The sequence below is a fragment of the Canis aureus genome, chromosome X (assembly GCF_053574225.1).
Source record: "Canis aureus isolate CA01 chromosome X, VMU_Caureus_v.1.0, whole genome shotgun sequence".
In the NCBI taxonomy this organism is placed as follows: Eukaryota; Metazoa; Chordata; class Mammalia; order Carnivora; family Canidae; genus Canis; species Canis aureus.
The window spans coordinates 3,027,651-3,043,024 of record NC_135649.1 but is presented as its reverse complement, the minus strand read 5'-3'; the positions used below and the strand labels follow the sequence as shown (position 1 = coordinate 3,043,024).

The 15,374-nt window shown below is 41.7% G+C and overlaps 1 protein-coding gene across 17 annotated transcripts in view; it reads left to right on the top strand.

The window, feature by feature from the left end:
- The window catches only part of ZNF185 (zinc finger protein 185 with LIM domain), a 64,511-nt gene extending 55,365 nt beyond the window's left edge, over window positions 1-9,146 (top strand). For all 17 annotated transcript variants that reach the window (XM_077890142.1, XM_077890135.1, XM_077890138.1 and 14 more), the window contains 4 exons: window positions 2,449-2,520; window positions 4,476-4,578; window positions 5,529-5,627; window positions 6,581-9,146. In XM_077890142.1, the coding sequence (XP_077746268.1) occupies window positions 2,449-2,520; window positions 4,476-4,578; window positions 5,529-5,627 (274 nt within the window). In that variant the 3' untranslated portion in view covers window positions 6,581-9,146. The remainder of the gene's footprint in view (window positions 1-2,448; window positions 2,521-4,475; window positions 4,579-5,528; window positions 5,628-6,580) is intronic.
- The last annotated feature ends 6,228 nt before the right edge of the window (window positions 9,147-15,374 follow it).

Sequence of the window (15,374 nt, the reverse complement as noted above, 5' to 3'; positions counted from 1 at the left end):
CCACTGCTTTAATTTGTTTCTATCATTTCTATTCAAGATGTCAACCCCCCCATTAACGAAAAAATGTAAAAACGCATATGTTTGACCAAAAAAAATGAGAAAGAAATGCAGCCCAGGCTCTTGCCTGAAGTGGGAAGAGGCAATCCCATCTCTATTTTATTTTATTTTATTTTATTTTATTTTATTTTATTTTCCATCTCCATTTTACTTTATTTTTATTTATTTATTTATTTTTTATTGGTGTTCAATTTGCCAACATATAGAATAACACCCAGTGCTCATCCCATCAAGTGCCCCCCTCAGCGCCTGCCACCTAGTCACCCCCACCCCCTGCCCACCTCCCTTTCTACCACCCCTAGTTCGTTTCCCAGAGTTAGGAGTCTCTCATGTTTTGTCACCCTCACTGATATTTCCCACTCATTTTCTATCCTTTCCCTTTTGTTCCCTTTCACTATTTTTTATATTCCCCAAATGAATGAGACCATATAATGTTTGTCCTTCTCCGATTGACTTACTTCACTCAGCATAATACCCTCCAGTTCCATCCACGTCGAAGCAAATGGTGGGTATTTGTCGTTTCTAATGGCTGAGGAATATCCCAGTGTATACACAGACCACAGCTTCTTGATCCATTCATCTGTCAATGGACACCGAGGCTCCTTCCACAGTTGGGCTATTGTGGACATTGCTGCTAGAAACATCGGGGTGCAGGTGTCCCGGCATTTCATTGCATCTGTATCTTTGGGGTAAATCCCCAGCAGTGCAATTGCTGGGTCGTAGGGCAGGTCTATTTTTAACCGTTTAGGAACCTCCACACAGTTTTCCAGAGTGGCTGCACCAGTTCACATTCCCCCCAACAGTGCAAGAGGGTTCCCTTTTCTCCACATCCTCTCCAACATTTGTTGTTTCCTGCCTTGTTAATTTCCCCCATTCTCACTGGTGTGAGGTGGTATCTCATTGTGTTTTTTTTTTTTTCTCATTGTGGTTTTGATTTGTATTTCCCTGTCCATCTCCATTTTATTTTATTTTGTTTTATGTATTTATTTTTAAAAGATTTTATTTATTTATTCATGAGAGTCACAGAGAAAGAGAGGCAGAGACACAGGCAGAGGGAGAAGCAGGCTCCATGCAGGGAGCCCGACGTGGGACTCGATCCTGGATCTCCAGGATCACACCCTGGGCTGAAGGCAGCGCTAAACCGCTGAGCTACCGGGGCTGCCCCCATCTCCATTTTAAAAGAGTAACCAGACTGTAGAGAGCTGGGCTGGAGCAAAATAAAAGGGAAACTTCCTGAAAATGAGGTGGGCATGACAATGAGCAGCTGAGAAGGTGTGGGATTTTCCTTGCAAAGGCTTTGTGAAGCAGGATGGAGGAAGGAGGAATGTCTGGCAGCCTGGCTCTGAAGGGATGAACTAGGGCTGGGGGGGGCGGTGACTTTTTAGGGATGCATCCCAACTCTAGATTTTAAGCTGGAAAGTCAGGAGGCAACTTTTCACATTCCCTCCCCAAGTGCAAAACAGTCGCTGTAGGTCTCCCACCCTCCTTAGCAGCCTGGACAGGCCAGACGGCTATGCCCTGGACTCAGGGGTGGAGGTGTGGGGGGGCGGTAGGCCAAGCTGGCGGACTGCTCCAACCCCACAAGCCACTACTGGCCTCCTACGTCTCTTTTTCCTACCTACAGCACTTTTATAAAAAGTCCTGCACCAAAGCATTTGTGACCTTAGGCACATCCCTCCATCTGTTTGTGTCTGTTTCCTCACTTGTTAAAGACAGTATCCACCTCACAGAGTTGTTTTGAGCAGCAGTTTTTCTGGCTACCTCTAAGGGCCACCACATGGCTCCTGCAAGAATGGCAGTATCACTAAAGTGTGTCCCGTGGCTTGTAGCTACTCACGCTTTCCTGGCAATAGGGTTTTGTTTTTTGTTTTTTTAAAACATTTGTGTTTATTATCAAAAGTCATATTATTGAAAAATGAAGATGCAAAAAGGAAAAGAAAACCCTTCAATCCCCCCTGTAACTCAAGCACAGGTAATACGTCAGAATGTTTCGTTCTTTTATTTCTTCCCATTTCTAATGTCTGATTTCTGCTGTGAATGGTCTCCTGGTGACTGTCACACTATACCCCAGATATATATGTGGGAACAAAAGCCCTGATCCCTTCCTACTGGTCAGTGAATCATAACCATCCCTCTTCTCATCTTCCTCAGCATAAGAGTATTCTTTGCTCCCCATGCAAGGGATGTTCTCCAAGAGAATTACGCTTTCCTGGCATGAAGTTCAAAGCTTCCCCTGCCATTCAGCATAACACACGATGGTGGGTCATGCAGAATCATGTCCCAGCTTGTGGCCACAAGGTTAATAATATTAGCAAAGCATTTCCACTCATGACTGTGGTAGTCATCTGGCTCCATCTTCTGCCCTCCTCTTCCCCATCACACTCTCTGCAGTGTTAGAAGCATCGAGGACTCATGTGACATGGAGAAGAAACCTGCATGTGACAGCTCTCTGTACTCTGAGAGGTAAGTCTACTATCTTACCAGGGAGTTCTCAGGTCTACAGAGAAGAAACAGCTGAGGGACATTTCCACACTAAATCCATTTGCTTTTGTCTTCTCATTGGCTGCTTCTGATCCACTTGCAGATATGTCAAACCACTGCTTGGATGGTGCTTCCCTTATTGGGAGGTCACACTTGTAGCAACCTTTGAGTCTACCTAGGACCAGAGGGCAAACTCGGAAGGCTACTGACAAGCAAAATGGTGGTGTCCGAAAGCCCAGGGAGCTCATGTTAGCAGGAGAGGCCCTTGGGTTTGAACATAAATGATCACTTAATGAACCTGCACATATGACCAGAAAGAAAAAAAAAGTAAACTACAAAAGAGAGTAGTGGGTGGAAAAAGAAGAAAAGTGGGTTGCTATCATCAAGAAACCAAGAGAGAGCCATTCACTGGAATTGAATGAAGGTGCAGAGAATGCTCCATTCAGCAGTTTCAAAAGCTGTCACTAGATGACAGTGGTCATAGGGTGGTCTTAATGATAAAGAAGTCTTATTTTATTTTATTTTATTTTATTTTATTTTATTTAGATCTTATTTATTCATGAGAGACACACAGAGAGATGCAGAGACATAGGGAGAGGGAGAAGCAGGCTCCATGCAGGAAACCCCATGTGGGATTCGATCCTGGGACCCCAGGATCATGCCCTGAGCTGAAGGCAGACACTCAACCGCTGAGCCACCTAGGCATCCCACGAAGTCTTACTTTAAAATTCATGAAATACAAGAAAAAGAGATCTTAGAGATGCAATTCACTCAGGTCACAGTGGAAGAAACAAGCCTGGAAGGAATAAATAATGTGACTTACGTTACACAGTGAGTTGAAGTTCTACATGCTGACTTCTAGGTTGAGTATCTCCCCTCATGAGTTAGCCTCATTTGAGGACAAGCAAATAAAGACCTAAAAAGGGTCTTTGCAAAGTGGAAAAGCCAGGACAAAAAGGCCAGGTCCCTGACTACTCCTAGGTCAGGGATATTTCTACTGTGTTATCTGACTAACTATGAGCTGAAACTGATGATGGTAAAATACATGGGGGGAACAGGGCTTTGATGAAGGTCGGAGTCTTTAGCAACACTGTCAAGAGATTGAGCCCTGAGCCAATGGCATGATGAGGGACTAAACCTGAGATACTCATGGTAATTCTGGGCCCTTGAAGGGAGGAGCCTGTGTGACTCCAGGTTGATAGCACCACCTCTAGCTCCTGTCAAAAGCATACCCCAATCTCTGGAATAAAGCACTCCCAATTTACACCTGAAGGATGAGGGCAGGCAGGCACTTTTAGTAGGTTCTCTCTGAGGAGGAAAATCAGGGGTGACTCAGGAAAAAAAGCAGGGATCCTCGAAGTGGGGAGATACTCAACCTAGAAGTCAGTGTGTAGAACTTCAATATGAGGTCCCATGTTTCTACAGCCAGACTGTCTTTGTGATTTTCCTTGAAGTATCACGGGGCAGAGTGGATCCAAGAGTATAGGGTGTAAGAGGCAGAGTTTAGTGGTCTCATGCGTGAAGAGAAGGATGATCAAAACAGGAGACCAGATAGGGCATACAAGGGCATGTCCCTTTAGAAGAAGACATGGGTCTTCCTGTTCTAGAGGGAAGTAGTGCCCCCAATATGCTAGGCAAGGGGTCAGGGAGAGGCAAGCTGTCTGGAATAAGAATCATACCAGGAGGTCCTGTGGTCCTCATATGATTATGAGTAGGGTAAAGACATATGACCAATTTATGGAAATATCATAAGGGTCTATAGTGGGCTGAGGCCCAGTCCAGCCCAGGGATATGCAATTAATTGCACACTACAGAAAAAGATAGGAGCCTGAGAATCTAGGCATCTAGGCCTAGCTGTGTCAAGCCAGGTCCTGCTGCATCACATCAGTAGTCTGCATGCCAGCCTGACTGCAAGGTTCTTGTTTTTCATCTCACAGACCAAGTGGAGGGATCTGTACTTACTGCAACCAGGAGATCAGAGACTGTCCAAAGATTACTCTAGAGCATCTTGGCATCTGCTGCCATGACTATTGCTTTAAGGTAAGGAAAAAGGGTGGTGCTGCTAACATTGTCCAGAGTTAGGGAGCTTCGTGGATCAAAGAGTGTAAAGAAGTCTTGATCTCTGTGTGATTGTGCTCCACATCAGATCCTTCGCAGGACTGGGAGCTGAATGAGCAGAGGGGGTTGACGATGCCAGCAATCATTCTCCACTGTGCTCAGCATCCTTTGCAAACTGGAAACCAGAAGACTCAGCCCAGGGCACTCTTGTCCTTTAGGTGTTCACTAAAGTGTCAGGTCTAAGAGTCATGAGGACAGCAGAGCTACACTCCTGTAATAGCCTTCCTTTTTTATTAGATTTTGGTATCACCTTCTTTGGACCTTACGCATCACAATTAAAGTCCTACAGCCCTCCTATGACAGCAATGACTTACTTTATGTATGACCTCAGATTGAGTACCCTATGTGGACTACCTCACCAGACCCTCATGATAACTTTCCAGTGTGCCTATTTTTTTAAAATTTTTTTTAATTTTTATTTATTTGTGATAGTCACAGAGAGAGAGAGAATGAGGCAGAGACACAGGCAGAGGAGAAGCAGGCTCCATGCACCGGGAGCCCGACGTGGGATTCGATCCCGGGTCTCCAGGATCGCGCCCTGGGCCAAAGGCAGGCGCCAGACCGCTGCGCCACCCAGGGATCCCCGTGTGCCTATTTTATATAGGAAGAAACAGAGGCTCAGAGAGCCTCAGTAACTTGCCCAAGCTCACCCAGATAATAAGTAGTGGATTTAGGGCTCAAAATCCAGGCCCATTTCTGAAGCCTAGGCTCCTAACTACTATGTGATCACCCTGCCTGCCAATTTATGTGAATGTTTGTTTGTTTGTTTGTTTGTGGTTTGTCTCTGTTTTCTACTGTTTTTTATTATCTGCTTCAAAGTCCAGGATGTGCCATCAGCTCAGTGTTGACTTCTAGCTTGCTTTCTTTTTCAGTGTGGGATTTGCAGTAAACCAATGGGTGAGCTCCTGGATCAGATCTTCCTTCACCATGACACCATCCACTGCGGAAAATGCTATGAGAAGCTCTTCTAGGTGGGTGCCAAGTAGCAAGGAAACTTATTAGGGAAAGGAAATGTGCCCTGGTCTCTCCCCAAGTCTCAACCCAGGATACTGCTGTCTTAACCTTTATATTTAGGGAAACCCTGTGACTTTGAAATTTTAGGTGGCACAAAGACCCTCTCCACAGATGCTTCTAAGTTACAGGGGTCATGGTCTCTTTCTTTCAAGAAACACCTTCCATGCACCACCTTAGGTGAGCCCTCCAGCTGTGTTGGGATGCTGGCCAGGCCTATGCTGTTAGCCTCATTTGAGGACAAGCAAATAAAGACCTAACAAGGAAAATGGTCTGGGGAAATACCTAGCTGGATGATGACAGAATCAGGATCTCAACACAGGACTTCGAATTCAAATCCAGGGCTCTCTGCTACATTCCCTTGGACCACCTCCACCATTGCTTATATAGCATCAGATCAGGACTCAAAAACCAAGGTATTCAGTAAAACAAGATACAGGTAGGTGGCCAGCAGCAGGTAAAGGCCAGGATAAGTGGGCATATGTGGGAGGGGATGGTGTCATCCTGGAGCTGGCCTAACCAGGAAGGGCTGCTTGGGCAGCCTCTGGACTGCATTTTCAACACTGCCTGAAGACAGGTTTGAATGCTAAACGCCAGCAGAATGGACCCGTGTCTGAGCTGCATGGGTCCCAGTGCCTATAAGACACTGCCTTTCCAGATCCTGGCAGCCCCTCCTCCTTAACACCTCCTCAGCTAGAAGCACAGAGCAGAATATCTACCTTGAAGGCAGTGGGAATGGGTAGCAATCAGGCTATCCACCAGCTACAAGCCTGTTTTGCATTCTCTCTAGAAGACATATTAACCTGGATATTACTCCTAATGCTTGGAGACATCAACCACCTCAAGAACCTCTGACTGGTTATTGGATTGGATCTGTATTTCCAATCTCATGGCTACTACTATTTTCTTTTAGCTCTTCCAGGCTGAGAAGAAGCTGATGACTCCTGGACAAGTTTGGCTGTCCCCAGTTGCCCCAAGTTGCTGGCTCTTCTTCCCTCACTCTTTTCTCTCCCCATTTGATTTCTTCATGTTTTTCCCCTCTCAAGTTGAACTGCTTACATCCAGTAGAGTATCTTAATGATGCTATGATAATTAATTGTGTGTGTAGCTTTTTATAGCTTAGAAAGCACTTTATGTCCATGATCTTATTTCAGGCCCAAGGAAAAGAAAGGATTGAACAAAAATTTAATCTTAGCTTTCCTAAGACAGCTTGGCCTCCTGATGAGTTTAGGTGGCCTGGAATGATAGGCAGGAGTGTGGGTTTCAGTGTGTCCTGACTTTTGGGACAAAGAGCAAACCCACATTCTAGGCCACAGCTCTAAGTGTACCTTTGGGAATTGAAAGCAAGAGATTCCCTAAAGCTTCTGAGGGGCCAAGTTGAAGACTTTTGATGATGTCCGGTGGGTGAATTGCAGACATTGAATGCTAGTGATTGGCATAGGCTAACATTTGGCTTGTCTATTTGAAATATATATATATATATATATATATATATATATATATATATATTTAACTTTCCATACACATTTAAAAGTAGTTAGTTGCTTTTGATTTAATTATATCAGATTTTAATTATCTTCTCCTCACTTTTCACTATAATTGAGACATTTTGTTTTTCCTGCAGGCATGTGGGCATGTATTAGAAAATCTATACCATTAAGTTTAAATTCTTAGGAGGCCACTGACCAAAGGGACATCTGTGTCTGAATCTTGATTGCGGATTAATACCTTTTCCCTCAATTCCTAATAATTACACATAAATCTTCTAAAGTAAGTTTTAGGGTACATAGACTCTAGCAGGATTCAGAAGGGAGAAAAGCAGCTAATATTTCTTAAGGCCTTATTACATATCAGGCATTATCACAGAGTGGTGGCATTAATCTTCATACTAATCTTAGGCAGAGGGTATTCTTGTCCCCAATTTACCAAAGAAGATATTGAGGCTCAGAAGATGGTCATTGCATTGTGTGGAACCATTGCTGTCTCTCTCCAGAACCCATGTTCTGTTCAGTAACAGTAACCACAACACCGAGCATTGATTTAGCACTGACTGTGTACCAAGCACTGTGTAGAGGTTACCTCATTTTAATAGGTAACACTGCCCTCCTCAGGCCTCCCCTGAGGAATACTCTTACAAAGAGAGGAAAGTAGGAAATCATTCCTCTCCTCTGGGCATCCTAGGTCTCCCCATTAAGTACCACAAATGCCAACTGCCCGCCTTCCCTCTCCTCCCCTTTCCATGAGAACAATTCTGAACTAAGATGCTCTTCTGAACTCAGATTTCTCTGCTGAGTAGAGATTTGACTCACAGACCTTCCCAAAGGAGAGCTTGTCAACCCAGGGAAAGTTTCAGTAAGCTAGCTGATCTGAGCCCAGGTCCTTCAGTAACTTATTGTTCACTACAGACTGTCCCAAGATAGCAGCAACTGCTGCGGTCCCAAGTACTTGGAACACAGAAACCTGTTGGCAGTCTAAACGGATTGCAGGCCCATCCATGCAATAAGCTAATACTCTGTTCAGGTTCAACTAAGCTCCTCTGCCTTTGGGACCAGCATCACTGTGTAAGGTCCTTGAGAGAAAAACAACCTGAGATGTTTTTCTGATGAAAAATGAGGGTCTCTTCTATTGATTTAATTAGAAAGTGTCTCCATCTCTCTCCAGGTTGAGTCCTATGCACATTGGCTAGTGGACTTGTCTTCCTACCAAATGATCAGAGAGGAACACTGCATTTATTTGCATAGATGTGCATTAGATTTGCTCTGGAGGGGGAAAGTGGTACAATATGTCATGTACCAACACTAAATGTGAGCTGGTATTCCTTGTCTACAGCATAGGACTTGTCACATGGGAGGCACTGATACATAGGTGCTAAATGAATGAGTAAAAGGGAAAGAAACGCTGCTCTTTAGTATGGGAGGTTCTGACCCTGAGTCAGTATATACCCAGTTGGTGGGTACAGAGTAAAGAGGTCCAAGATAGGCTGACTTCTCCACCTTTAATATACACTCTGCCTTTAACGGAGTTTTTGAACCAATATGCAAGAAATTGATAGCTTGTAAGATCAATATTGATTTCTATTCAGAACAGCCTCTTTCATGTCTAAAAAGGCACAGAATTCTCCAGACTTAAGAGAGGTGGTTGCATTATACTTTTGCTTCTTTTTAATTGTCTAGTGTTTTAATCGCATTTGCTTAACCCAGATTAATGTACACAATTATAATAAATGTTGAGATATTGCATGTGTCAATGTTTTCAATGTTAAGGTTTCCTTTTTTTTAAGTGTAATTAGTTGGTGTATTTGGCTATGTAATTTATTTTCTCCTATTGCCTGAAGCCATTGTTTACAAAAGCTAATAAATACTTTAAGAAGTATCAAATCTAAAAAGAAAAAATAGCAAAATGTAGAAATCATGCATGCACAGGATGTGTGGAATTCTAGACAGGTCAAATCTTAATAAAAATATTTTATTCTTTGGGTCCATCCTCCCCTTCATTACCACTGCAGACAAATGACCATCTAGTCCTTATTGCACACTTGCAATGACCAGCTCAGCCCTGTACAAACTTGTTCTGTCTCTGGACAGGTCCAGTTTCAGAAAATGCATTCTTCAGTTGAGTTAAAATCTGTTTCCCTTTATTGCCCACTGGTAATACATCATCCCTCTCCTATGTGCCAATCCCTAAAGTAGATGAAGATACTTATGGGGTTCTCCCTTCAACTTAAACACCCCTGCACCCATCAACTCTTCTTTGACAGTAATTCTAAATATGTATCTCTCAAACACTCCTCTCAAAGATACTCGCACACATACATTCATCCATCCTCCAGATGTGCATCAATAGTCAAGACTTTCATCTTGCTTATTAAGGCCAGTACTACAGAATCCTGTTGAATTGTCATACTGCCTGTCAAGTGATCCATGCTTCTGCGTTTTGTATCCAAACTACGGTTTGCATGCTATCTGTGTCTTGATCCAGCCCAGGGACAAAAAAAAAGGTAATCAAAAAGTTAGTCCAAAGATAGCAGACATGCTAGAGAAATCCTTTCACTACTGAGCAGAGACCTTGGAACCTAATGTTCCTTAGCTAATGAACTAGTGTCCCTGGAGCTACTTTTCACCCCAACCTCAGTCACCATTTTGCTTACATGAGTATAATTGGGAAAAGAAGAAGAGATTTTACTACTTTAGAAGACAAGGACTACAGCAGTAGCTCCTAACCAGATATTTCTAGGACTCTCTTTTGGTGACAGTATATGACACAGACAGTATATGACAATATATGACACAAAAAAATACAATAGTGTTATTTTGAAAAACCACTTTGCATACTAGGTTTCCACCAGCAGATTGACCCCAGTACTTAGTCTGTATTCCTCCTGCTCCAACCCCATAGATCTGCACCCCATCCATGCACCCTTATGTGGTGTCCATGTAACACATTCTTCTAGTGATGCTTCTTTGCACAATATCATCTCCCTGTGAAGGTCCCAAGGAAGGAAAAGTTTCACTAGGGGAACCAACACTGGTTTCATTGAATTGGAAGTTGAGACTGCCACCTGGAAATTTGGGGCCTCTCATACCACTGAACCAACAAAGAGAGTTACTGGCTCGTTGATTGCTCCTCATTATCAAGGGGAAATAGGGTTGCTGCTACACAGTGGGGACAGGAAGGATCATGTCTGCAACCTAGGATATTGATCCTCTCAGTGTATCTCTTAGTGCTCCCTTGTCCAATAATACAAGTTAATGGAAAACTACAGTAACTCATGCAGGCAGGACCACTAAGCACTGAGATTGGTCAGGAACAAAGGTTTTTATCCTCCCACCAGGTAGATAATCACAACCACCTGAATGAGGTCATAGGGAACTTGAAATACTGCTTGAGGAAGGAAGTTATAAATACCGACTATAACCTCATGATTAGCTGCAGAAGTAAAAGTTATAGAAGCTATGCATATTTTGTTTTGCTTTGTTTTAAATTTGAATCTACTAGCCCAATTTTCCCTTCTCTCATTTGTTAATCATCATGTAAATTGCGTGGATGGTGCTTAATCTTATAACTTAGTCTATGGACTACAGCATATCAAAATGTAATTGTGACAGAACCAGAAAAGGAACATACATCCCCCAGATAATGAGAGTGTGTCTAATGGGATTTTTGACACCCCTTCTTGGAGAAGATAAGGGCATAGTCACCTATACAAAGGATGCATACATTATGTTAAACAGAAGCATAGTGTTGCTACTGATCATTTGTGAGAAAAATATAGATAGAAGAGTATTATGGGTGATGAGTGGTCAGAGGTGGGCCATGCTGGATTGGCTTTAGCAACTAGGCAGCATGCTTGCCTCTTTGTACTTACTCTCCTCAATATAAGGGAGAATCCTGAGAAATACGCATCACAGAATCCATCATTAGAGTGCTTCTGGGCTCAGTTCTCCAGGTACTCGAGTACTCTGAGAAGTACTTATTCCAGATTTGGAAGCCCTTATTTTCTGGCAGCACCAATGGACACTATGGGATGTCAAAAATAGGGTACACGTGGAAAATGTCCTAGGATCACCCATGACAGTCCTTTAGGCAGCTGGAATCATTGGGGTTTTTCCCTTATGTTCCAAAGGCAGCCTCCCTGATCTTTGCTGCTTCAGCTTTCTATTGATTGTGTAAGCCACTGATTCCCTGTTCTCAAGCCCCCCTGCTTGAGAAAGACTGGCACTGCTTTCCTGATGGGCTTCCTTATTAATGCTATCTCCACCTAAATTTCTTCTACATGAATGGCCTCTGCAACATACACTCTGCCTATGAATGTTTTCTACCACACCATCTCTTCTGTGAAAGACCCATATTCCAGGCCCTCCTCACTATGCTCTGTTTTTAAATACTTTCTGCACAGGAATTCCTGGGGTTGCAGGCAGCATTCATGGGTAGGGCCCAGTGTTCAGAAGACATTTTGGCAAATTCTTGACGTCCTTCAAATACCTTCAGGATCCTGGACATGCCAGGAAGTGAGCTTCCTTATTCATTTGTAAGGCTGGGAACTCTGTAGGCCAGGCATCAGACTATTTTTCCCAAGAGAGTTTTTAAAGCATTGGTTTCATAAACTCAACCTTAGTTACTCAAAATTATCAGGTCATATCTTATTTCTATCAGCATCATTCTCAAATACAACATTTTAGTCAAAGCCTTGGTTATATAATCAGTGTTTTCAATTACATCCTATTAACAAGGAGGGCAGGTTCTTGTTGAATCCAGGCAAAAAACTGTATTGCCACAAAATGCATAAAAAGAATTCTCAAATTCTGGAGGGATAGGGCAGGGAAGTAAAGATAAGTATTTCATTTCTGTTTTTAAAAGTATAGTTTTGAATCGTTACGAGTTGTAGATAGCTTAAAAGAAATGACAAAGAAGGTCCTTATAGCTAGAAAATAGAACATTGAAGAATCAGCAATATCTGCAATATCAGCAATAATCATCTGTCATGAATTCATTCAGTCCTATGTAATCAGTTCTTCTCCTGCTCAGTCTTGGGTTAGCAGTTTCATAAACCCAGCAGTTTCTTCATTAGAGTTCTGGAAATTATGGCTCAGTTTAGTGGTAGGATCTCAAAGTTATTTAAGCCATGCCATCAGAAACCCATGTCTAAGAGCACCTGCCATAGTCTTTTCCATGGGGGTTTGAGAAAGTCCCTTTTTCTTGCATATGAGGCATTCTGGCTTGTAGCTAATAGCAAGTGCTTTCACGGAAAACTCAGTGTAAAACAAAAAACTGTGCATGACAAAAAACTTAACATGGCAATGGTTAAAGATCTGATGAGGGTTCATTACAGAAATAATGCAATTGAGAGGGAAATATGGTTGTTTCTGTGGCATGCAACATTTTAAAAGATTACTAAAATGATGACTGATAACACTATACTATTGTTTAATATTGTACAAAGCAGCACCAGGATATATCACAGATAGCAAGGGCTTTGCAAATCTCTAGGAATTTCATACAATTTCTGAAATATATATATATATATATATATATATATATATATATATATTTGTTTTTCTTTACCTGCTCAGAACAAGGTTATTTTTAAAATAATAATTAATTTATTTTTTATTGGTGTTTAATTTGCCAACATACAGAATAACACCCAGTGCTCATCCTGTCAAGTGCCCCCCTCAGTGCCCGTCACCCATTCACCCCCACCCCCCGCCCTCCTCCCCTTCCACCACCCCTAGTTCGTTTCCCAGAGTTAAGAGTCTTTATGTTCTGTCTCCCTTTCTGATATTTCCGACCCATTTAAATATATATTAATAACATCTTACCTATGCAAATTTAACCTAGGGAAGATTAGACATCTCTTCTGATTTGATAAAGCTTCTAATGCAACTCAGTATATCAAATAAATCTAATTGTCTCTCACATATCTGTTTTTATAAGGTGAAAGATCCTCTGATTTTCCAGGGTCACTGGGAAAACTAAAAGAAAGCTTGAAATCAAGAATATATATCACTTAGGATTTGAGTTTAAGATGGCAAAAGTTCAAAGTTGCCAGGAAATTTGAACACTTGGTTAAATAATACCATGTTACGGTAATTGAGAAACATAACCTGGTTATCTAACCAAAGTGGCAAAATATTTAAGTAAATATAGGAGGTGATACATTATAAAGAACCTTAGTTTTGTTTTGTTTAGTTTTTATTCAAAAGTGAGAAGACTGGGATCCCTGGGTGGCTCAACGGTTTAGCGCCTGCCTTCGGCCCAGGGCGCGATCCTGGAGTCCCGGGATCGAGTCCCCCATCGGCTTCCCTGCATGGAGCCTGCTTCTCCCTCTGCCTGTGTCTCTGCCTCTCTCTCTCTCTCTCTCTCTCTCTGTGTGTGTGTGTGTCTCATGAATAAATAAAGTCTTAAAAAATAAATAAATAAAAGTAAGAAGACTTCTCAGGGCACCTGAATGGCAGAGTCGGTTAAGTGTCCCACTGTTTGTTTCAGGTCAGGTGGTGAGCTCAGCGTCATGAGATAGAGCCCTGAGTCAGGCTCCATGCTCAGCATGGAGTCTGCATAAGACTCTCTCTGCCTCCTTTGCATGTCTCCCTCACCCACTGCTGCTCCCTTAAATAAATAAATCTGTAAAGGTTATTAAGAAGACTTCTCAAGTAATTAAGAATATTAAAATCTGGGATCCCTGGGTGGCGCAGCGGTTTGGCGCCTGCCTTTGGCCCAGGGCGCGATCCTGGAGACCCGGGATCGAATCCCACATCGGGCTCCTGGTGCATGGAGCCTGCTTCTCCCTCTGCCTGTGTCTCTGCCTCTCTCTCTTTCTCTCTGTGTGACTATCATAAATAAATAAAAAATTAAAAAAAAAGAATATTAAAATCTACATGAGGCAAAGAAAATCATTCTGATAAGACAGAAGCTTTGCTTTTTAGGCGGATTATTCAAAAAGTAAAGAAAAACTTTTACCAACTCTTATTAAAAGCAGACCAATAATGTAAGAACAGATTTCAATTTTAACAGAGAAAATAAAATACTAGTTTTGCATCAGTGTACTATTTAATATTAGAGCTCATTTTAAAAATATCATAAATAAACCTATGAAACTTTAGCCAGCTTTGACCACTAGAAGTAAAATTTCTTTACTGTGAACATTCTACTTTTCATACCCATTCAGGTGTCACCCTACATTTCCATCTTTCTCATTCTGAAACCAGTCATTTTACTGTAGGGTAAAATGACTCTTTTTTCTTAACAAAAACACATTATACATACTTTACATACTTAATTTAGCATAAGTCTGGGGTTATAGGCTATCCCAAGATCTTGGGAACCATATTTAGGACTGACTACTACATATGAAACATAGTTAACTGTTGTTAAAGTTTTTCAAAGTTCTGTTTTATTAATTCCTGAGAATGTTAAGAGTATTCAATTATAAAAACAATTATCTCTAAACCAAGTTCCTCAAAGAGATTTTATAATTTAGTTTGTCAGTACCATCAGGAGCAGGAAATATTACATATACATACTATATACAAAAACATACATATAAATAGCTCCTGGGGATGTAATGCACAGCATGGCGACTATCGTTAATACCATATTGTGTTTTTGAAAGGTGCTGGGAGATCTTAAAAGCTCTTACAAGGAAAAAATGTGTAACTAAGTGTAGTAATGGCTGTTAACTTGCTTTATTGTGATCATATTGCACTATATACAAACAGCAAATCATTATGTTTTACACCTAAAAGTAATACAACGTTGTAAGTTTTCAGGGGTATTTCTTAATTTTTGCTGTTTTCCAGGATCACAGAGCCAGAAAACCTCTTTCCATGGTATGCGTTTGAGATACCTTGTGATACTAGTAATAACAGGCGGCTGAGTGGTAACTGCATAGTCACAGTGAACTGGTGTTATGAGAACCCTGAGGTAAAATGTCCCAACTGGGGTCTGTGACTCTCTGACAATACCAGGTAGCAGCTTTTTCTTGGCAGTGGAAGGAGATTGATTCAGTAGATTCTCAATAGTGTGTTAAGGTTTGTTGAGGTCTGTGTTCCCCTTCTCAGACATAGGAAACACCTGCAGTTACAGGGAATGAGGTGATGTCTGCAAATATATATATATATATATATATATATATATATATATATATATATATTTTTTTTTTTTAAAGATTTTATTTATTTATTTATTCATGAGAGACAAACAGAGAGAGA